Below are 22,228 nucleotides of genomic sequence, written 5' to 3'. Positions count from 1 at the left end.
TTTCTTCCCCCTCTTCATAGGTGCAGATGACAAGCATTTCTATTTTTAACTATCATTAGGCTAGTCTGCAAAAATTGCCCCGGAGATTACTTGATGGCTCCAGCGTACCTCCAAGTAAGAGTATGAGTGCTCAAAGGCACTGCCAAAACCTACTGACTGCAGAAGGAACTGAAGCTGGAGTCTGTCAAAGGTTCCTTGCCGAGTACAGGAAACCCTAGTTTAAAAAAAGATTATCACCCACTGGCAGCTGTTTGACACACAGCAATATCCACGTGATGTCTTCAGATCATGGTGAGACCAAGACAGGACACAGCAAAGCAGATACCAGGAGAGTTTCATTGCAGCAGAAAGTACAGAAGCAGAATTTCCAGGATTATCATAGCACAAAGGGAAAAACACTGTCTTCCCGTGTTTTATTAAAACTTCATTTCTTTCTATTCCTGACAACACCTGTAAGGAAGTCAAAATGGGATAAATAGCACAGACCACTGGGGAGTACAGGGGACCCTTAAAAAGGCTGACTCCCAAAAAACTTCCCCTTGCTGTGGCCGGATCAAATAGGAACAACCACCACAGCTTCATTAAATCAAGGCACCAACAAACACCAAAGTCAATCTTGAATAAAAGCTCTTGATGCCCAAAAGGTCTATTTTACTGCATCCAAACAAAAAGTCTAATCTCTGCCTAAGGTTCTTTAAAGTAATTCAAGAAATTCTTCCCAACTTCATTTGGCAGAATCAATCTTAAAGGCTTCACTGGAAAGACATTCAGAATTAATTTCTCACTTCTTAACAGCTAGAGAGCAGCTCTCTGAGATAATTCAGCCATGTGACAAGTGGGGCCCGCAGACTCCAAAAAGACAATGCCTTAGAGGGCAGAGGGGAAAATAAAATAAAAATCAGCTTACACATACCAATATTAGATGAAGCAGAACATTGTTCAGTACAGCTGAGCACTGGAGGATACTTCCAACACCACAGACAATGAAATTAAAATACGAGAATCAGACTGCTGATGTATTAGAGGAATTGTAAGTGCTTTAAGAAAAATGACATTTCTTTTCCCCTAAAGGTGGAAGAGAAAATTAACTCCAGCAAGACTCTCAAGTACCTCAAGGGTATCTCGGATTTGAGTCCCATCAGTGAAATTCAGTCTGTCGCCCATGGCTGCGTAACAATGCCAAGGGACTCCTTAGCCTTCTGGTTCCTTGTGATAATCCCTTGAGTGCCAAAGCCAGTGTGAATAATTCCAGAAAAGTTCTACTGGGATACAGAGAGAAGAGAAAGCAGGCCTAACGTTAATCAAAAAGCTCTCATTCCACCCCAACTCACAGCATTGCATCTGAACGTGTAGTTGCTGATTTAACTCAGAATAGAAATCCACAATATCAAAACGCTGCTTAAGCCATTTTGCCCCTCACTTGGTTGTCCAGGAAGTCTTACAATCAATAGTTCTTCTTAAGTTCAAACGGGAAGAGAAACAGTGGCCAGACACATCTAGAAATGTGGCCTAAAGGCAAGATGCGGAGCACAGCTGCACAAGTGGAAGCTGGTGATGAAACCAGTACAACTGTAGAGGAACATTCAGCAAGACGCCGCGTGCAACAACATGAGCACTCCAGAGGTACATAAAAAAGCCCACCTGCCCCCACTTCTGTACGAAACAGTGAGAAGCTACGGCTCACGAGTCAGCTCCATGATTCCTTGTGTCACTCCACAATAAATATTAAGTTAGCCCTCTGTTCTTTTCACTGCAGCAAGACAGAGAAATAGAGTTAAGACATCATACCCTTCCCCAGGTACAGGAAAATTTATGCTTTACCAAACACCACTGAAATCTACGACCTCTCTAGTCAGATATAAATAAGTACAGGACTAAAGTATGCAGTTCTGCTAAGTATTTTAGGGAAATAAATCTGTAGTTTTATTCCCTCCTGCTTGACAGCAGCTGTGCAGCTTTCAAGTGAGACGAGGACAAGCCTCAAGTTCAAAGGAACAAAAGCAATACCTACTGTCCTCCCACATATACTCCTTACACGTTACAGATGCATTCCTTAATTGCTCTTCCACCATTCCGTACTCTGAGAAGTCTGCTCCTAGTGAGTCTCTGCTGCTGTCCTCAGGAACTAACGGCAGTGATGAAGGACCCCTTAAAACTCTACAGCCCTCAGCAGTTCCTCATGCAACAAAATCAGACACTGCAGCAAACTATCCTCTCCTCCCACCCCAGCCACTGCACACTTGATGTGCAATTTCCCCTATTCCATACTGATTTTTGCTGGCTGAGCAAGCAGGGAAGATGCCAAGGCATCTATCCATCAAGTCACTGTCTTCTCCCATCAGCCCAAGTGATCCTGAGCAACGACTGCAGCCAGCCCTTTCTTCTCAAGGGGGAAGCACCAAGACATCTGAAAACAGGTGCAACAGCCAACATGGCAAACGGAAAAGCAGGACAGATTCAATTCCACACAGATCGATAAAGCTTTAAGTTGCTTAAGGTGATACAATTCAGCACCCAGATCAGTTTATTCAGAGGCAAAACTCTCACTGCAGCAGCCCAGGATTCCTTGTTATGAAGCTGCTATAAGGAGGATGCACTCCTATGACAGAAGAAACATTTTATGAGTAGCCTGAATATCACTGTATACTCAATATTGAGTACTTAAATAATATAGCTATGCATTCACCGAGCAAAAGTATGTCTTACCCTGCACCCAAACTCAGAAAAAAGCCCTCCAAACCCCTCTATTCAGGGAAGGGAGCAACTTTCTCTGAATGCTTTGGTGCAGCTTAAGTGCCCCATCAAAACTTCAGATAAGCATCACCTGGTTTCATAGCAGAAACTTCTCATTTTCCATAAAGATCAAACTACAGAGGAACAGGCAGGTCAGAACAAGAACTGCTATCAGAATCATCCCTGCCATCCAAAATAAATAAATAAATACAGCTGTAACTTTACTTACACTAACCTGCACTTCTAGGTCACTGGAACACTGTTTTGCAAGTAACCTCAAAGCACAGCACAAAGAAAGCACAGTAACAGCAGCCCCGACAGGCTGTGTCCTGCAGCAAAGCAAAATAAGGAGATACTCAGCCCCCACACTACAAACAGGGGTACTAATTGTGCCAGTAACACCAGCCATGGGCGTTCAGGACTTTGGAAACTCTAGGAAAAGGAGCATTATTTATGAGTGCCATGGGTCAGTAAGCACTTTAATGATAATGAATGCTATCCCTAGAAGCAATCCCACCCTGCCCTTACTACTAGTGCCTCCTTCCTGCCACACACAACCTCACCCCTTCTGTCAGCACGTGTGGTAACATGATTGATGGGGTCAGGAAACCAACTCAGGCTAAGTTCTGCGAGTAAAAATCAACATAAAAGCAGCTTTAACTGAACATAGTTCCCCTTAACCGGAGACCAGGCCATAAATTAACACCATCAAATCAGGGCTGAGCAGGAAAGGGGTGAAGGGAAGCACAGGACAGGTCTGCTGGGAGCAGTTCAAGTTTAACACACACCCTTTGTCTGTGTGGCCAAGCTTTTGCCAAGAACTGAGCAACAAAGGTCAAGTTCTTGGATTACTGCAGCCTTCCTCCCTCCGGCACACCTTCACACACAACCACCTCCCTGCCAGCCCCTCCAGCAGAAAGACGCGCCCACCACCTGCTAAACTGCACACACATTCAAATCCTCCCTGCTAAGGATGTGTATCTGTCCACACTTAACTACAGCACCAACTGCACTCGAACTCTCCACAGAGGAGCAAACTCAGCTTCTCCACTCAGAAACGTGCACATGCCACAGCTGATGGGAAGCTCTAAGTGTGCTGATTTACACCAGCTGAGCCCTGCCTGCTTCTCTCTCAACAGGCAGGCTCCTTTGGATCACTCTTCCAACCAGCTCGCTCTCATAAAGTCAAAGGCAACAACGAACTTTGAATCTTCTGGCCCTCCGCAGAAGGTTAAAACTTGCCAAAGTCATTCAAGAAAGGGGAGAAAGAAGTGATAAGCAGTACATCCGCACAAGCTTAATTTCCTTCGGCATTTAGGCTTGAAAAAGAAGTAGCAGAGCTATGATAGCACACGCAGCCCACTTGTGACTTCAGCACAAGGAAGATGATCCATAATCCAAATCTCCATGAGAGTAGGAAGGGAGCAAGCAATAGCTGCAGTGCCAGCCCTGCCTGGCTGACCCCGATCCCTGCCCAGAGACCCGAGGGGTACGGTGAGCATTTTGGGGCTCTCCACAAGATGAATTTTCTTCAGCAGAAACCTCAGAGGGAAATTGCTTAACACTTTCTAAACTGCAATTGCTTTTTACTTCACAGGTCACCACAAAAAGCTTGTTGATCAGTCTTAAGTAGTAATCATCATCAATCTTATTTGCTTTTTAAACCATTGCCCTCAGCCTTGAGGGGGGATAAAAAGCGCTGCTCGTACTAAATATTGGCAGCAATTCCAGCTATCAAATGCTAGAAATACCTTGTGTGTAGGAAAACAGAGAGAGAAGGCAGAGGGATTTTCCCTTTATGTTCCCCTAAAGAAAACACTATGCTAAGAGGTGCCTCCTGAAAGGCCAACACAGTATTTGATCCCTCCACTACTCCTCCCCTGTTTAAAATTCAAGAGTAAACAATGCATGGAAGTAGCATTAATCATGTCAGAACATAAAAAAGCTGGAGGGAATACTTTCCAAGACTGACTGGTCTTGTTCAGATAGCAAGACAAATCAAGAAAGATGCAGATCAACTGGAGAGAGGTCAGCAGAAGCCCCCAGGGCAGCTGGGGCTGGAGCACTCCTGATCCGTGGCTGGAGGAACAGGAGCAGGGCTTGGCCAGCCCAAGGCACGGAAGGCTTCAGGACACCCACAGCAGTCTCACGCCTGCAGGAAGGGGATTGAGAAGATGGAGCCAGACTTGGCAGTGGCAGGAGGATGAGCGACAATGGACATAAGTTGAAATATGAGGTTCAAATTAGATGTAAAGAAAATCTTTTCCAGAACAAGGAAGTCTGAGCCATCTCCGTCCTCAGAGATTTTTCAAGACCTGAGTCAATCAAGCCCTGAGCAGCCTGGTCTGACCCTAGAGCTGCCCTTGCTTTAGTGGGAGCATGGAGAGAGATCTCCAGAGGCCACCTCCAGGCCAGGTTACTGTGTGAAGTCCAGGCAGCACGTTGCAGGGGCACACGACAAGATTCCCTATTAACACTGAAGCAACATCAACTTTTTCCTCCACATGCCCTCAAGGTAATTAAATAACTTATTCTTCCTGTCCTGTTGAGATTCATCCTGGGTGGCAAACAGTGCTCTGGTTTGTGCCTTCCCAGCACTAACAAACATCATTCTACACCATTCTGACCAGGAATCAGTACCAGAACAAGCTTACACGCACGGGTTGCAGCACTAAACTGCCTCCGCTCTACCCTCCTCCATTAACAATGAAGAAACTGCAAGAGGTGCGTCACGGACTGGCAGACAGCAAAGGAGCAACCACGAAGAGACACAGCAGATGCAGAAGTTAATGGAGCTACTGATGAGTCTTTGAAAAGAGAGCCACAATTTAAATTATTAAAGCAGTCAAACCTTTAATGAAGTTGGTTATAGCCTCATCATAGGTCTACAGGAAACTACCTACTGATTTGTCAGCACTAGAATTTCAAGCCCTGTAATTCAAACGCTTTTAATTCTCTGTTTACAGAATGATAAAAGCCACAATTTACCAGAGTAACGCCACATTTAACTAGGAACTAGAGTTCACATCTTTGTGAAATGCAACTCAGACAATCATAACTCAGTCAAACTGCTAAACTTCTGAGTCCAAGTTAACTACACTTTGAACATTAACATGTAAAAATGGCAACGAAGATCGCTCTTAAAAGTGAACAAACGCAAGCTAAAGCTCAGTACTGTCTTATAAAAATGATGCACTCAGAAGTTTCTGTGGTGCTATGCCAGAAATCCCATCGGTACTGACATTTTGCTTCAAAGTGACTTCTTCTACACCTACCAGGATACATGAAATGTTTACTGCAAGGTGCCTGCCCCACCAGATTAGTTTGATTTATGGGAAGAAGTTGTACATTCCCAAAGCAGCACAAATGGTACGGGTACAAATTTTCAGCCAGATGACACAAACTCTTGAACAGAGAGGTGTGAACCAAGCCTCTTTTCCAAAGAGGTCTCTGAAGGAACCTTCTGAAAGGTTTTTACCTGTCCAGACGTAATCCAAATCTTTGAGAAGTGACTCAAACAATGGGCCAAGAGAGGTACCTAAGAAACTAGATGGGACAGAACACCCTCCAGTAGCCACAAAAGGTGACCTTGAAATGGATAATGAGACTAGAAAAGCAAAAATCCCAACACTTTCTTACAACATCTGAAGGGGTCTCTCCTACAACTTTTGAAAGACTCAATACATGAAGCCTGACCTTCTTTGTTCAGTCTGGAAGACTTCTGTAGGAGTCTCAGGTGTTTCCAGTTCCTGCACTTTGACTGATGGGCTACGATTTTTTTAAGGACAGCATTTTAAAACAGCTGATTCACATTTATACAGAAAGCAAGACTGGTACTGGAGGAGTTAAGGCAGGCCAGCTGAAAGTCCTTTCTTCCCTGCTCATTTTTTCAGCATCTCAATTCTTGCAGAGTCATTACTTCACTAGTTATTCAACCATTACGTGGTCACCTTAGAAATTCAGCTCTCTGCTGTTTAAGCTTCAAACAGAGAAGGATTCCTCACAACAACATTTCTGTCCTTCTTTAGCTTTAAGATGATGAAGATTAGCAGAAACTAGTTGCTCCACATCTCCATCTGGCCCCATGTTTTGTTAACCTGCCCCTTCATATAATCACACTTTTGCCTGTCTATTCCACCACCACTACAGTGGGACTGAGCTTGTAAAGCTACAGCAAGGAGGAGAATGCCCTCCTCCTTAAGGCAAAGGACTAACAGAACTGGCTCTGAGAGCATGAGGCTCTTCCCAATTCCCTTTATGAGCTTGGGCTGCAGTAATCTGCAGCAAAATTTCTGTCCTATGCAAACCAAACAATTTAAATATACACTCTGTGGACATAAAAAGCATTTCACAGCTTTTAAAGAAACCACCCCCAAGCTTCCCTTCTACACAGAGGAACAAAGCCAGATGTCCTTTAGAGGGGAAAGGTAAAGATTACAGACTACAAAGTGTTTGAAAAGTTTGGGAGGGGGATAATTCTACGCTGCTGGGCTATTTTTTTAGGAGACAAGGCTCTTGGTGACAAAGCCAGGAGACATTACTTGTCATAAGTGAGTGCCCAGATGCTTCGCTCCTGTTGTATTAGTCAAGAAAAAGCAATGAAGGCCCAGCACAAACTAGGGTGTTGGAGGAACAGAGCTCGAGCTAGGGGAAATAGGTGGTTACTTCCCACTTGCTTGAAGGCAAGGAGGGTCTCCAGCTTAGTGCAGGGGAATACAGAATGCTAGGAGGGAGTCTGATGGTGCAGGAAGGTGACTGGGGCAAGAAGAGTGACTTCAGCAATGCTGCCTTGTAACGATATAAGGGAAGGGAAGCAAGAGGCTATGGTGTTAATAAGACACACACTGAAACACAAAAACACATCTTGTACTGGTAGAGGAGAGTTAATAATAAGGCATTTAAGAGGTTTTTCTGTAATGTACTGGGAAAGAAAGAGGGAAGAAGTTTCTAAGACAGCATAGGTGAGCAGCCTGGAAGAGAAAAAGGCTCATAATCTTGATATTAGAGAAAAGAAGTACTTTATTATTTTTCTTCTTTAAAAAAATAAACTTGAGACAGGATCTGGACTACCGAGGCAGACAGAGACACAAGATAACGTGCAAGAGGAGGATTTGGAGAATCAGTAAGGGGAGACAGATAAAGTATTACAGAACGCTAGACAGAAAGTGGCCTGGAACTGTAGAAACCTCCTTAAATTCACCCCAAAATGCACCACCCAGTGCCTTTCGCCCTGGGGACTCAGGAGCACGGCCAGGCAGCGAGGTGCTGGGAAGCAGCCCAACTGCTGCAGACTCACTTCCCTCCCAAGCCCTCAGCTCCCCAGCCCTGACACCAACCGGCTGCACCAGCCTCAGCAGCAGAATCCAGCCGGATGAGGTGCAGTTCCAGCTGCTCCCTCCTCCTCAGCCCAAGGGGTTGGGGGACTCAGCCTGCCAGGTTCCCCTGCCCTCCCTGCGACCCTAGTTTGACCGTGGTTTGAACATTAAGATATAAAGGGGGCAGTGAAGATCATTCCCTAAAATGAACAAACACGGGCTAAAGCTCAATGCTGTCTTATAAAAATGATGCGCTCAGAAGTTTCTGTGGCACAACGTTAGAAATCCTGTCGGTAGCGACATTTTGCTTCAAACTGACTTCTGCACCTAGCAGGACACATGAAATGTTCACAGCAAGACACCTGCTCCACAAGATTAATCTTCTTTGATTTATGGAGAGAACCCGTAGATTCCCAAAGCAGCACAAATGGCACAAGTTCTTAGCCAGATGAGACAAACTCCTGAATGGAGAGGCATGAACCAAGCCACTTTTTCTAAGAGCTCTCCAAAAGAATTTTCTGAAAGGCATATTCCAGTAACCGAAGGGGCTACAAGAAAGCTAGAGAGGAACCGTTTAAAAAGACTTGGAGCAATAGGACAAGGGGCAATAGGTATAAACTAGAGAGGAGCAGATTTAGGGTAGACAGAAGGAGGAACTTCTTCACCATGAGAGTGGGGAGGCCCTGGCCCTGGTTGCCCAGGGAAGCTGTGGCTGCCCCATCCCTGGAGGTGTTCAAGGCCAGGTTGGATGGGCCTTGGGCAGCCTGATCCAGTGGGAGGTGTCCCTACCCACGGCAGGGGTGGAACTGGATGAGCTTTAAGGTCCCTTTCGACTCAGACCGTCCTACGATGTCCCGGGTGCCCCCGGCCCCTCGCCCCCTGGGCCGCCGTGCCCCGCCTCCCCCCCGCGGCCGCCTCTCACCGGAGATACTGGGCGCACAGCAGGCTCATCCTCCGCCGCTCGCCGCCCCGTCCCGCCCCGCCGCGGCTCTCACAGCCCGGGCCGGCTCTCCGCCGCCCCCGCGCCGCCGCCGTTCGCTCCCGCCGCCGCCGCCATCTTCCCGCGCAGGGCCTGCCGCCGCGGGGGCGGGGCGGCAGCGAGGCTAGGAGGGACAGGGGTGCCCCCCTGGCCTCGATCCGCCGGTGACCCCGGCAGCCGCCCGCTCCGCGCCCGCCGCCGCCTCAGCGACAACGACCCTCCCGCCGCGCCGGCCGCGCTTCCGGCCCCGGCCGCGCTTCCGCCGGCGCCACGCTAAAAGCCTTCCCCGCCCGCACCGCCCTCCCCCACTTCCGGCGGCGCCACCCGCAAACCCTTCCCCCGCCTACCGCGTCCTCTCGGCGCTTCCGGTGGCGGCTCAAACTCGCGCGGCCCGCGCCCGCCCCTCGGCGTTTCCGGTGGTGCCACCGATAAAACCTTCCCCTCCTGCCCGCGCCCCCTCTCGGCGCTTCCGGTGGTACACCCGGCAAACCCGGCCGCCCGCAGCCGCCGCCCCTCCGCCTCGGGGCCCCGTCTTGTCGGATCCCGCCGGGAGGGACGCCTTAGTGACACCGAAAACGGTGGAAAGTCAACTCTCTGAGGCTCGTTTTGGCGTTTTAGAAAGCGAGAATCCTTTATCAGGGCTGGGCAACATGAGAGAGCGACCTCCATCACTCTGTGCAGTGAGACAAGAGCTGGAACAGAACAGATTTCCCATTCACATGGTGTGTTTAGATTTTCCCAGAAATCTTATGCGCATTTTACTACTTTCCAAGGACTAATTTCAAGGTTATTATGAACTTCACAATAGTCAATTTGGAGCTGGCTCCAGCTCTGTCTGACCTTGCATTTGAGATGGGGAGGGACTGCAAACAGAGGTGGTTTCAGAAGAAGACATCTCCTTTCAGCACAGGCCACACTGAACGCAAGATGTTCCCATCTCCAAAGAATGAACAGTGCCTGGAAAAGCAGTGCTTGGAAGAAAACCTGCCCTCAGAGGAAGTTGTCTAACTTTCAAAAGAAATTGTATGTCAAAAATTACAATTACTTAGATGAACGTTAACTCTGCTTTAGCTTCAATCAGAAATATTCCACTTTTTGTAACAGTGACCATTTGTTGTGCCAGGAGAGACTTGCGAACAGAGGTGATTAGAGAAGACAACACCTCTGCTCAGCACAGATCACACTGAACACAGGACATTCTCATCCCCAAAGAATGAACAGTGCCTAGAAAAACAGTGTTCGAAGGAAAACCTGTTCTCAGAGGGACATCATCTGTCTTTCAAAGAACACAATTACTTAGATGAAACTTAAGTCTGCTTTAGCTTAAATCAGAAACATTCCACTTTTTGTAACAGTGACCCTTTCTTGTGTCACCAACACGCGACCCCGCTGCGCCCCCTGGGGCAGCTGATCACCTGCATGGATTTGTGTATAATGATGGTGGATTAACATGTAGCATCATGTCCTCGCTGCATCCAAAGCTGTGGGACCGGAGGGTGAGGGAGGGGGTTCTGCCCCTCTGTTCCACGCTGGTGGGATCCCATCCGCAGCCCTGCGTCCAGTTCTGGAGTCCTCAGTCCGGGAAGGACATGGAATCCATCCAGAGGAGGCCACAGAGATGACACATCTAAATATTTACACTATTTACGTTGCGTGGTGCTGCCTCCTGTGCCAACTTTGTGGCTCCTTTTATCCTCAAACTTGTCTTTTGGGGCAGGAAAAGTCCCACGGAGTTCCGTGGCCGTTCAGCCATGTGGGCCAGCCTGAAGAAACTAGTCCAATGACAATTTAGGGTCAGATGAGCGCCGAGGAAGCTGGCTAATGCAAATTGTGTTATTTGAGAATGTAAGTGACCTCAAGGACAGAAAGAAAGATCGTGTTTCGAAAATAAAACCCTCGCATTTTTTCAGGTTGAAATGAGAATGTGTTTAGGGAAACGATTTTCAGGGCCCCACATGTTTGAACAGAAGCCTCCCAAGGCTGCAGAAGCGGTTTCTTGGTTTCATGGCAGCCGGCCATGCCGCCAAACCTCTCATCAAATGCTGCACAGCGCCTCGGGCAGGCACCGCAGCAGGACTCAGGGCTCTGCCTCCTTCCCGGCACGCTCTGGGCTGCAGAGAGAGAGAAAACCGGTTCAGCACTGGGCAAACTGGGGCTGTTCCTGCCTGCCTGGAGCCTGTCTTGAATTAAAACAGATGGGTCCAGTCTGCCCAGCTACCTCAGGGACCCTGTGAGGTTGTCTCTCTCGTACTGAGGGACAAATGCAGCTCTTGTAAGCGGCGTCTCTCAGGGCATGTTGTCCAGTGCTCTCCTCAGACCCTTCATAGAATCATAGAATCACAAGGCTGGAAGAGACCCATCGGATCATCGAGTCCAACCATTCCTATCAAACACTAAACCATGGCCCTTAGTGCCTCGTCCACACGTCCCTTAAACCCCTCCAGGGAAGGTGACTCAACCACCTCCCTGGGCAGCCTCTGCCAGTGCCCAGTGACCCTTTCCATGAAAAATTTCTTCCTAATGTTCAGCCTAAACCCCCCCTGGCGGAGCTTGAGGCCATTCCCTCTTGTCCTGTCCCCTGTCACTTGGGAGAAGAGCCCAGCACCCTCCTCTCCACAACCTCCTTTCAGGTAGCTGTAGAGAGCAATGAGGTCTCCCCTCAGCCTCCTCTTCTCCAGGCTAAACACCCCCAGCTCTCTCAGCCATTCCTCATAAGGCCTGTTCTCCAGCCCCCTCACCAGCTTTGTCACTCTTCCCTGGAATGACCTCAAGCCCTGTCGCCTGGTTCCTTAGCCAACACACTTAGGGCATGCCACGTCTTGGAGGAGACCCCCAGGCAGCACGCACCTGCACAGGTACCTTGAGTTCCTTACATTTCTTCTCCTCACAGAGGAGTTGAATAAGCCAAGTTTTGAAAGCAGAAGCATCTTAAGGCAGTGCCACTTTCGCTTCCACCCCCTGTTTGCAGCTGGATCCTTCTCCAGTCCCGTGTTCAGGCTATCCCACAGCAGCGACGTGGTGCTGTGAGAGCAGCTCATGCTGGATTTGGCAGCAAAAGCCAATGCCTCCCTGCCTCCCACAGAGCTGACCTGGGATTTTCTTGTCTCTTTTCTCCATCACTCTTCTCTCTCCTAGGGGCTGTTCCAGAGACTTTCTTCTTTAGCCTTAGCCAAACAAACTTTCAGTTTTCCACCTTTTTCTGCGTTTTTTTGGCTGGAGAGGATCATGTGTCGGAGGCTTCCTGCCAGGCAGGACAATAAGGTACAGCCCAACTATAAGGCAGCCACCAAACTGCAAAGAGCCCTCTAGCTCATCCTCTGCTTCGTGCCCTCCGTGACAGCAATGCTTTGTGGCTACCTGCACTGTTATTTCTTAAAATAAAAGGCAATTCTTTTTTCTTACAGTCTGACCTTAGACGATGTCACCAGAGCACAGGCTGTTGTTCTCCGCAGCTGCGAGTGCTCTTCTGAGCTCAAAAGGTTGGATCTGTGCAAACAGGATTTCCCAGGGCTGCCTCTCTCTGACCTCTGTGTTTTGTTTCTGGACAGGAGAGAGGAAATTTGAAGGCATGATCTTCATTTTGGGTATTTTGGCCAGGGAGGGGGTGGTACGCTCTGGCTCTCTGCAGTATCTCTTCAGCTGACAAACACAGGTCTCACCCAGGAGGCCACAAAGGGCTCCCTCGAGGCAACACGCTCATGCTGCATCAGGCGGAAGTGAGGAGCGGGCAGGGTTGACTCTCTTGTTTGGTCTTGTCCAACTCCTCCAGAGCCATCCCAGAAGACTCAAGATGCTCACATGGAGCAGAACTGACTCCTGAGTCCTGAGCATTGGGGTACAGGCAGCCCCAAGTATTCTCAAGCAAATCTGATGGGGGTTGTTGCTGGTGTTATTTAACCTGTTTAGTGCCAATATAATTGCTGAGCAGAGCTGTTCCTCGAGGCAGCTGTATGAGGGAAGAGATGGCCCATCAGGGCAACCTGCCTACCCACAAAGCCTGCTTTTGCCTTTTCTTCACAGAATCACAGAATAACCAGGTTGGAAGAGACCCACCGGATCATCGAGTCCAACCGTTCCTATCAAACACTAAACCATATCCCTCAGCACCTCGTCCACCCGTGCCTTAAACACCTCCAGGGAAGGTGACTCAACCACCTCCCTGGGCAGCCTCTGCCAGTGCCCAATGACCCTTTCTGTAAAGAATTTTTTCCTAACGTCTAGCCTAAACCTCCCCTGGCGGAGCTTGAGGCCATTCCCTCTTGTCCTGTCCCCTGACATTTGGGAGAAGAGGCCAGCACCCTCCTCTCTACAACGTCCTTTCAGGTAGTTGTAGAGAGCAATGAGGTCACCCCTCAGCCTCCTCTTCTCCAGGCTAAACAACCCCAGCTCTCTCAGCCGCTCCTCATAAGGCCTGTTCTCCAGCCCTTTCACCAGCTTTGTTGCTCTTCTCTGGACTCTCTCCAGAGCCTCAACATCCTTCTTATGGTGAGGGGCCCAGAACGGAACACAGTATTCGAGGACTGGTCTCACCAGTGCCGAGTACAGAGGGAGGATACCCTCCCTGGACCTGCTGGTCACGCCGTTTCTGATACAAGCCAAGATGCCATTGGCCTTCTTGGCCACCTGGGCACACTGCTGGCTCATATTCAGTCGGTTGTCAACCAACACCCCCAGGTCCCTCTCCTCCAGGCAGCTTTCTAGACAGACTTCTCCTAGTCTGTAGCACTGCATAGGGTTGTTGTGCCCCAAGTGCAGGACCCGGCATTTGGCCTTGTTAAACCTCATGCCATTGGACTCTGCCCAGCGGTCCAGCCTGTTCAGATCCCTTTGCAGAGCCTCCCAACCCTCCAGCAGATCAACACTTCCACCCAGCTTAGTGTCGTCCGCAAACTTGCTAAGGGTGCACTCGATGCCTTCATCCAGATCATTGATGAAGACATTGAACATTCTTGCTCCTCTTGAGTATCTTCCAGATGCAGAAGCAAAGGATGTCAGATGCTGCACAGGTTTTTCTCTGTTTTTCAGGGCTTCTCCTCCAAATTATACAGTCTTTCTCTTTTTCTGAGTTTCTGTGCTGTTGGAATGGATCTGTTTTATAGGACAGCGTGTCCATGAGTTTCTCTCCCATGCTCACTTTTCTTGCCTCTCAAAATGCTCTTCGGCATCCCTACACCTCCAGATGTGGCCTCAGTTTCTCCCAGACAGCATTTTTGAGGACACTGCTGATTGCTCTGCTCTATTTCTTATGAAATCCTGCTCCAAACCTTTTGGTGCACACAGCACGGGGCTAATTTCCTTCTGTGTAAGGAGGAGCCACAAGTCAATCTCCTCTTAGTTTTGTTCCAAGAGATTTGTGACGAGAGTCTTACCTTCAAAGAAGCAGATTACTTGTAGAGGTCAACACATATTATCAATTTAGTCCCTAGTGGGTCAATAAATGTGCCATTTCATTGATTCCAGAGCATCGGGAAGCATTCGGTCCCCAGATGAGGGTGGCAGCCTGGAGACCTTGTGAACCTGGGGAAATGCCCCCCTGCCCCACCAGCAATGCAGCCAAAATGCCCAGGAGCGAAGCTGCTCTGCTCTTTGGAGGGAAAGTCTTGTAATCCCAAACATGAATCTGTTTTACATCCTTCGACCACCTCTGTTATCACAGGAGCTCAGCATTTCAATTTATCCTCAAAACGCCAATCTAGCCTGCTCTAAGAAGAGAGCAAACGCCATTCCCACTTAACAGAGAGTCAGAGGAGCAGAAGAGATTCCCTCAAGGTCATTTACAGAAAGAATGGAGAGGTGGAACAAATCAGAGGCCACTCTCATCCTTCTTCATTGACACTAACATCTTTAATTGTCCAGGAATATCCTGTCAGCGCTGCAGAGTCCAAGGTCTCCCTTTTCTGTTTGCAAACACTCCTGCTTCCATAGAATGGTTTGTGTTGGAAGGGACCTTAAAGGTCATCTAATTCCAGCTCTTCCGTGATGGTCAGGGGCACCTCCCAAACAGATGTGGCCACTGGACAGCCCTCTGTCTTAGTGACAAAGCTTGGCTTTTCGGTCAGTGAGCCGTCTAACGTTTTCCTGCTGCTCAGAGCGAAAACCTAGGACAAAGGAAAGTTGAGAGTACAGCTCAACAAGTGAATGATAAAACCTTAGATTCTCTGCAGGGTGGTGATTATTTCAATCTAAATATTGTGAATGCAGGAAATTAGCACTCAAAAGCAATTGAAGAAGGAAGAAACAAAGTATGAAGGTACCTAAACAATCTTAATTTTGCCCTGTATTGGTCCCTCTCAGTAATTACATTACTGTGATTAAAATGTATTTGTTGGCATCCCAGATAACACTACTTCGATTTCTAATTGTAAGTGATGAAAGCTGCATGTTGCCTTAATTATAACCGTGTTTCTCCAAATACAGCCTATACACAAAACTTCAGGAATTTTTATTGTATAAAGGTTTGTCAAGTTTTATTTTGTCAAGTCTATTTTGTCAAGTCTTACATTATTCCCTTACAAATATCATTCAGGACAAAGAAAAAAAAATGTAAAATAGGCTGCATCTCTTAAAGAAATCCCTTTTAATCCTTATAATTCATAAAGTATCTCATGGATTTACTCTTCATTCTCAGAGCATAAGCCCTGTGCATTTGGGAAAGCACCCTTTCACTCTAAAGAAAAGCTAAATCCTTCTTGGAAGGGAAAGAGAAAGCAGCTGATCCCGGGTGCCACACTGAGTGCCTCTGCCTCACACTGCCGTCCCACATAAGCCAGCTCAGACCGTGACTGCACAGATCAATCCTTCCTGCATGGCTGAGCTGTAACCTCAGCCAGAATTAGAGACATGAAAATGCCTGTGGAGCTAATTGCATCTGTGGCCGGAGCTCAGCTGCTGAATATGGGCAAGAGAGAAATTCGTTACCAAGCTGACCTTCCTGAGGCAATATCTTGGAAAGACAGTCCGGGGTCCTAGAAACGCTGCACAGCATTTGGGATCAGTTTACAGAACACCAGAGTGTTGGATTCTCAACTCATCCCCAGGAACTCGAGGGGGCTTTATCCCATGGCATATTTTGGCAGCTTCTTCCAGGATATGATGAACCATGCCCTAAGAAAACCTCCTGAGCTGGAAAAGGTGGCCACCACTGGGTCCCTGGCCATGCTTCCCAGGCTACTCATGAATTTTCAAACCTCAGTTCCAAATCATCTCTTTTGCTGACTGAGGAGCCCTCCTCACTTCTTCCTTGGTTGAATGTCTGCTCCTGCCTTGGGTTCTCAGAAATGGAAGGTTTCTCCCTTTGGGCCAGGCTGTCCCATCCCACATGGCCTCAGACATGGTTCCCACAGGTTCAGCAGCTCCCTTCAGCTCAGCCGGGCTCACGCTGGAGCAGATAACCCTGAGCCTTCCCCATGTTCTTCCACTGACTGCCCTGCATGGTTGCCCCGTGATCAACTGGTTCAGTTCAGCTTGGCTGGCCCTGCCTGCCTTCCTTGTATTTGCAAATCCTTTTCCCCCAGGGGCTGAGTTTTGTTTAGATACATTCAGATTATATCGCAAAAATGGATGCAAATGAAAAACTCGCTTTTGTGGGAACCAGGGGATTTATTCCAGCTGGGCCACGAAACGAGTGACTCCTTAATTCAAGCTCTTTTGCTCCTTAGTTATGAAGAAAAGGCCTTTTTGGGGGTTTAAATGCACATCATTACATTGCATTTGTTAGAGTTACAGGGCTGATATATGGGGAGCAGAACTGAAGTGGAAGGGTCACCCTGAGCCCAAGCTCAGGGTCACGTCCCACATGGCAGGTCCCACCTGGGATAAGCCTGCAGGAAAGGAGCCAGGAGTGACATGAGGAGCCTTCTCAGGGTCTCCATCCTCTGCTCAGGAGATGCTTAAGCTCCACTCCCTGCTCATTCAGAGCCCCCCCCACCCGCAGCCCCTGGCACTAATTGCCTTTTTTTCTTTTACTCAGCGATTTGGGCTGTTTTAAAGAGATTGCAAGCAGTCAGTTCAAAAGCTTTAAGCTGGAAGGCTTCCCTTCCTCCTCCCAAGCCCAAAAGGAGAGACAAGGTGAAAGGCAGTGCCAGGAGGACCAAGAAAGTCCCATCCCCCTCCCCAGCAGGATCCTCCTGCCTTCTGCTACGCAGCCCACTGCTCGCAGGGCCCAGCTGTGCAGCCAGCGAGGAGCCAGGTGGATCTGTATGCAGAAATACCTTGGGTGTGAACCACAGGCGATGTTTCAGGTGTGCCTAACAGGTCCAGCCTCGCTTCTCAAGTCCCGTACGCAGTGATTTTTTCAGTGCTGCTTCAAGCTCCCGGTGTCATGGCAGGCAAGTTGCTGCATTTCTTTGCATTGTTTGCTTCTTCAGAGAGTAAAATGAAGCTAATCATCCTCCTGCCCTCTGTCCGTCCTGCTGTACCAGCTCTGCAGATGGCAGATGGCTGCTTGCCACCATGGGTTGGGTTGAAGCTCGAATTGGCAGGGGTTCTCGGTGGGCTCTGGTGCTGCACGGCAATCACAGCAAGAGCTGATGGGGAGAGTCTGGCTCCTGCGGCTGGGGCCGTTGTCTTAATCAGTGGGAAATTTGCACCTGCGTGTTCAGGGGCAGCAGCAAAATGAAAAGCAAATAAAGTCTGGGTTGGCAAACTTTGGGGGGAAAATGGAGAAATAACCTCTCCCCGCACACACAGTCTCTGTTGGAGGCGAGGAGCCTCTCCCCATGCGTGCAGCTCCCTCTGCACCCCGCTCTCTACTAACGTGCACGTCTCATTGGGCTGTGCCTCAGGCTGGCATCACCTGGCAAGCGTTGGTGCCACACCAGATCCCACCACTGCTCCTGAACCACAGCGTTGCTAAGTGACAGCTGATTTACCACATCGCTTACCCACTCCAGCACAGCAGGGAAGCAAAGAAAAAGGTACGGGCAGTGCTGCCCAGACCTCCTCCCCACCAGTGCACAGCCCTCGTCTGGACAGGCCACCTTAACCTTTTGCTACCTGATTTAAGGTCAAGCCAAAGGGTGAAATGGAGCAGGCACAGAGCTTTGGCTCTGTACACCAGGAGCTGGTGGCACTGGTGGTTTGCAGTGGAGATCACTGGGAAGCACCTCAGCCACGCAGTTTTCTCCATGTGCGCCTTCACTGCAACAGCAGCACCTGATGCTCCTGCAGCTGCAAGTGTTGCGAGCTACAGAAGAATGAAGGGAAAAGCTCCCTGGAGAACTTCCTGTGCAAAATGAGTGGGAAATGGGCTAGGATTAACAAAATTTAGTCATCAAGTGTCTCACCTGAGCTTCGGTCTCTTCTGTATGGAGGGAGTCAGTAAAGGACTCCTGTTGTAAAGGGCAACCCCTCATGTTTCATATCGCTACAGGGTTGATTCGCCCCAAGGGAAAGGGGTAGGACACCATAGAATCATAGAAGAGTTTGGGTTGGAAGGGACCTTAAAGCCCATCCAGTTCCAACCCCCCTGCCATGGGCAGGGACACCTCCCACTGGATCAGGCTGCCCAGGGTCCATCCAACCTGGCCTTGAACACCTCCGGGGATGGGGCAGCCACAGCTTCCCTGGGCAACCTGTTCCAGTGACTCACCACTCTCATCATGAAGAAATTCTTCCTTATATCCCACCATCAGGTGGGAACACACAGGAGAGAAACACCATGTTCCTTCTTGTCAAGACCTGTTGCAGCTCTGGGCTTCAGCCAAACCAGCAATGCTGCAAAGCTGTTCCCATCTGAAAAACCATGCTGACATATGGCAGGGTGAGCCGAGGAGTTGTGAGCCCATCACCTGGCTGAGCCAAGAGGAGCCCTAGGTCAGTTCTTGTGCAGGAACTGTGGCAGCTTGCAGCTCACTCCATCACCTTCCATGAGAAAAGCCTGCTACCTCTAGTAGAGGCACTGGAGCATCTGCAATAGAAAACAGGCACCGTTATCCCTACCTTGCCAGCATGGAAACCAGCTCACTCAGAAATATCTTGTACTTCAGCACCGAAAACACAGCATTTCAGGTCTCCTTGGTTTCTGAAAGAGAAGAGGATTCACTGGGTGTCTTGACTCCAGGTTTTGAACCTGTTGGCTTTTTTTTAGCAAAACTGGAGAAGTAGTTTTGTGGAAATAGAGAGAGAGAGAAAAAAAGAGACAGAGATCTATGCACAGAGAGCACCAGTCAGTCAGCTCACACATGTGACTTAGAGAGGCCTGAAGAATGTTCTTTTTCTCTACTGTCACCCCGAGGCTTATAAATGCTAATTAACGCCTGTGGTTTTAAAGGCAGAGTTCTGCTGAGCACAGCACCAGCGTTAAACTGCAGAGCGCCACAGTTTTTCCCAAAGCAGTGAGTCTCTCCCTTTTCAGGGTAAGCTCGGAGGAGCAGCACAAAAATATCCCAACACAACCCCCGAAGTCTCACCCTATTGAATCACCAGATGTCTGTACAGAGCTAGCAAGGAGGTAGAGCATTGTACATTTACCAGCTTGACATTATTTGTTCATTTAGTCATTGCCCTTTCCCTGCACGGCTGATGGAAAGAGATGGATCTGCTTCCCTTGGCCTTTCTCACAGCTGAGCTGAGCAAGTGAAGGCGACACCAGTGTTTTCAGGGTACAATTAGGACCCTTTGCAATGGGTTAGGGGCTGCTGCAGACATCTGGCTAGGTGGCTGACCTCCTCCAGACTTGTACTCAGGTCACACTGCCAGCAGTGTGGATTTTGGCAGGGGTTAGGGGAGCAGCGCGCTGGTGGGGCTGGTGTTCTTGATCCCACCTCACGCCCAGCCAAGCCCACCTTGCAGCCCATCTGCCATGTCCATGTCGTCTGCCTGCCTCTTGTTGTGGAGTTTGGTTGGCTTCGAGACTAGCACCAAACTGAATCTCTGAGAACTCAGTTCACTTCGTGTCTGCAGCAGCAAGCTCCCATCTGCATTTCAGCTTGTAAGAAAACAGGATTCCCTTAAGGATTTTTGTGTGTAGACAGACATTTATACTACAAACACCATTTTTTTCCTCCTAATTGAGAGTATTTTCCTAGTGGTTTGTTGGTTTGGGGTTTTTTTTCCTGGCTGTAAGAACCTCTGGCTAATGCGTGTAAACTGCTTGCTCCTGTCCATAATGTGTTTGATGTATGGGTGGGAGGTTTAACAGCTTAGTTAAATTCCAGTGGCTCTGCTTGCTTCTCTCCCAGTCCCCATTCTCCAAAGCCTGTTCGAAGGGGGCTTTGAGCTGTCAAACACCAGTGGGTTTCAAGCCAGCTTGCAGCCAAGGAGGAGCTCCCTGTTAATATATTGTACATGTGGATGGAGTCAAAGGGAAGAGGCAGGGAGCAAGGGGCAGGGCACACCAGCTGTCTCAGCTCCCACAGCACCAGCTTAGTCCAAATTAAATAGCGTAATCAGCACAAAAATATAACCCTGTGGTGTATTACTGCACCCCTGTGCAGGGAGGAACACCACCACTTGCTTTCGATGCGTGCTCCTGAGGGTGTGACTGCAGCCAGGGGCCTCCAGAACAAGGATTTAAGGATTCCCTGAACAAATAGTCTCAATATCTTCTTGGGTTCATTCCCCAGTGATTTTGCTCCTTCATGTCACTCAGGGTTAAGGCCAACAAAGATCCCGGCACCCAGCTGAGGTGGCAGGGCAAAAGTTTTCAAGGTATGTCTGGAAATAATTTGTCTTAGCAGTACAGCAAGAAATACAGTTCCCCGGGGGACAGAGGGGTGCCTGAAAGCTGTGCAGATGGGACTTCTTAAGGACAAAGGGAGGAGGGTAGATCAAGGAAGAGAAAGGGAAACCTGTTGGTGGCAAATAACAACCTGTTGAGAGGAAAGGCTGCTCAAAGGAGCTGGAGAGAAGAGACAGGGCAGAGCCAGCCTTTGGGACGTAGCTGAGGGCAGCTGCCCACATCTCTGCCTGCAGCGATTGTGAGCAGAGGGCTCTGCTGGCCCTTTCTCCAGGAGAGGAGCTTCTTTAGTGAAGAACAGCAACACTGCAGCCGTACAATGGAGAAATTACGACAATTAGTTAGACTGCTACTGGTTTACCTTGCTGTTATACTGGTTTTCAGCACACTCACAGCATCTACGCGATGCTCTAGGAGGCGGATGCACCTCTGTGTAGGTGTGTGTGCGCACGTTTGTGTCTGCACGCGTATGCGTGTGCATACAAGGGGGGTGGATGTGTTCATTTGACCATGTGTTTGCACACATATGGGGGTGTGGATGTGTGCGGTGCCCTTGTGTGTGTACACATGCGTGTGTGTGTGTGCACATACAGGAGACGTGGATGTGTGCCCGTGTGTGTGTACATGTACGGGGGGGTGAATGTGTGTGTACACGTGTGTGTACACATGTGTGTGTGTGCATGCATGTGCTTTTGCACATACAAGGGATGTGGATGTGTGAGTGTGTCCTTGTGTGTGTACACATGCACGTCTGCGTGTGCACATACAGGTGGATTTGTGCCTGTGTGTGTACATGTACAGGGGGTGTGGATGTGTGTGTGTGCCTGTGTGTGTCCGTGCATGTGTGCATGTAACATACAGGGGATGTCGATGTGTGCATGAGCCTGTATGTGTACACATGGATGTGTGTGTGCACATACAGGGGGCATGGATACGTGCCTGTGTCTGTGTGCCTGTGAGTGTGTTTGTTCCACAGCAGGTGTGGATGTGTTTGCATGTGTGCGCACAGACAGAGGGGTGGATGTGTGCGCGTGCCCTTGTGTGTGTGCACATGTGTGTGTGTGTGCACATACAGGAGATGTGGATGCGTGTCTGTGTGTGTGTACACGTAAAGGGGGGTGAATGTATGTGTGTACACATACATGTGCTTTTGCACATGCAGGGGATGTGGATCTGTGAGCGTGTTCTTGTGTGTGTACACATGCATGTCTGCGTGTGCACATACAGGGTGTGTGGACGTATGCCTGTGTGTGTGTACATGTACAAGGGGTGTGGATGTGTGTGTGCCTGTGTGTGTGCCCATGCACGTGTGCGTGTAACATACAGGGGATGTGGATGTGTGCATGAGCCTGTGTGTGTGTGTACAAATAGATGTATGTGTGCATACACATGCATGTGTGTATGCATATACAGGGGGCATGGATACGTGCGTGTGTGTGTGTGCATGCATACAGGGGTGTGGTTGTGTGCCTGTGAGTGTGTTTGCATGTGTGTGTGTGCATACGTGTGTGCACATCCAAGGGG

General features: G+C 49.0%; 1 protein-coding gene across 4 annotated transcripts in view; it reads right to left on the bottom strand.

The window, feature by feature from the left end:
- Positions 1-9,289, bottom strand: part of SMG7 (SMG7 nonsense mediated mRNA decay factor) — a 53,598-nt gene extending 44,309 nt beyond the window's left edge. For 3 of the 4 annotated variants that reach the window (XM_069862311.1, XM_069862313.1, XM_069862312.1), the window contains exon 1: positions 8,971-9,289. In XM_069862311.1, coding sequence (XP_069718412.1) covers positions 8,971-8,999 — 29 coding nt within the window. In that variant the 5' untranslated portion in view covers positions 9,000-9,289. The remainder of the gene's footprint in view (positions 1-8,970) is intronic. The other variant, XM_069862314.1, reaches the window with a different exon arrangement.
- Between the last annotated feature and the right edge of the window lie 12,939 nt (positions 9,290-22,228).

Source organism: Phaenicophaeus curvirostris, chromosome 8 (genome assembly GCF_032191515.1).
Source record: "Phaenicophaeus curvirostris isolate KB17595 chromosome 8, BPBGC_Pcur_1.0, whole genome shotgun sequence".
NCBI classification, from domain to species: domain Eukaryota; kingdom Metazoa; phylum Chordata; class Aves; order Cuculiformes; family Cuculidae; genus Phaenicophaeus; species Phaenicophaeus curvirostris.
The sequence above is the reverse complement of the archived record's forward strand: the minus strand, read 5'-3'. Positions and strand labels throughout refer to the sequence as shown.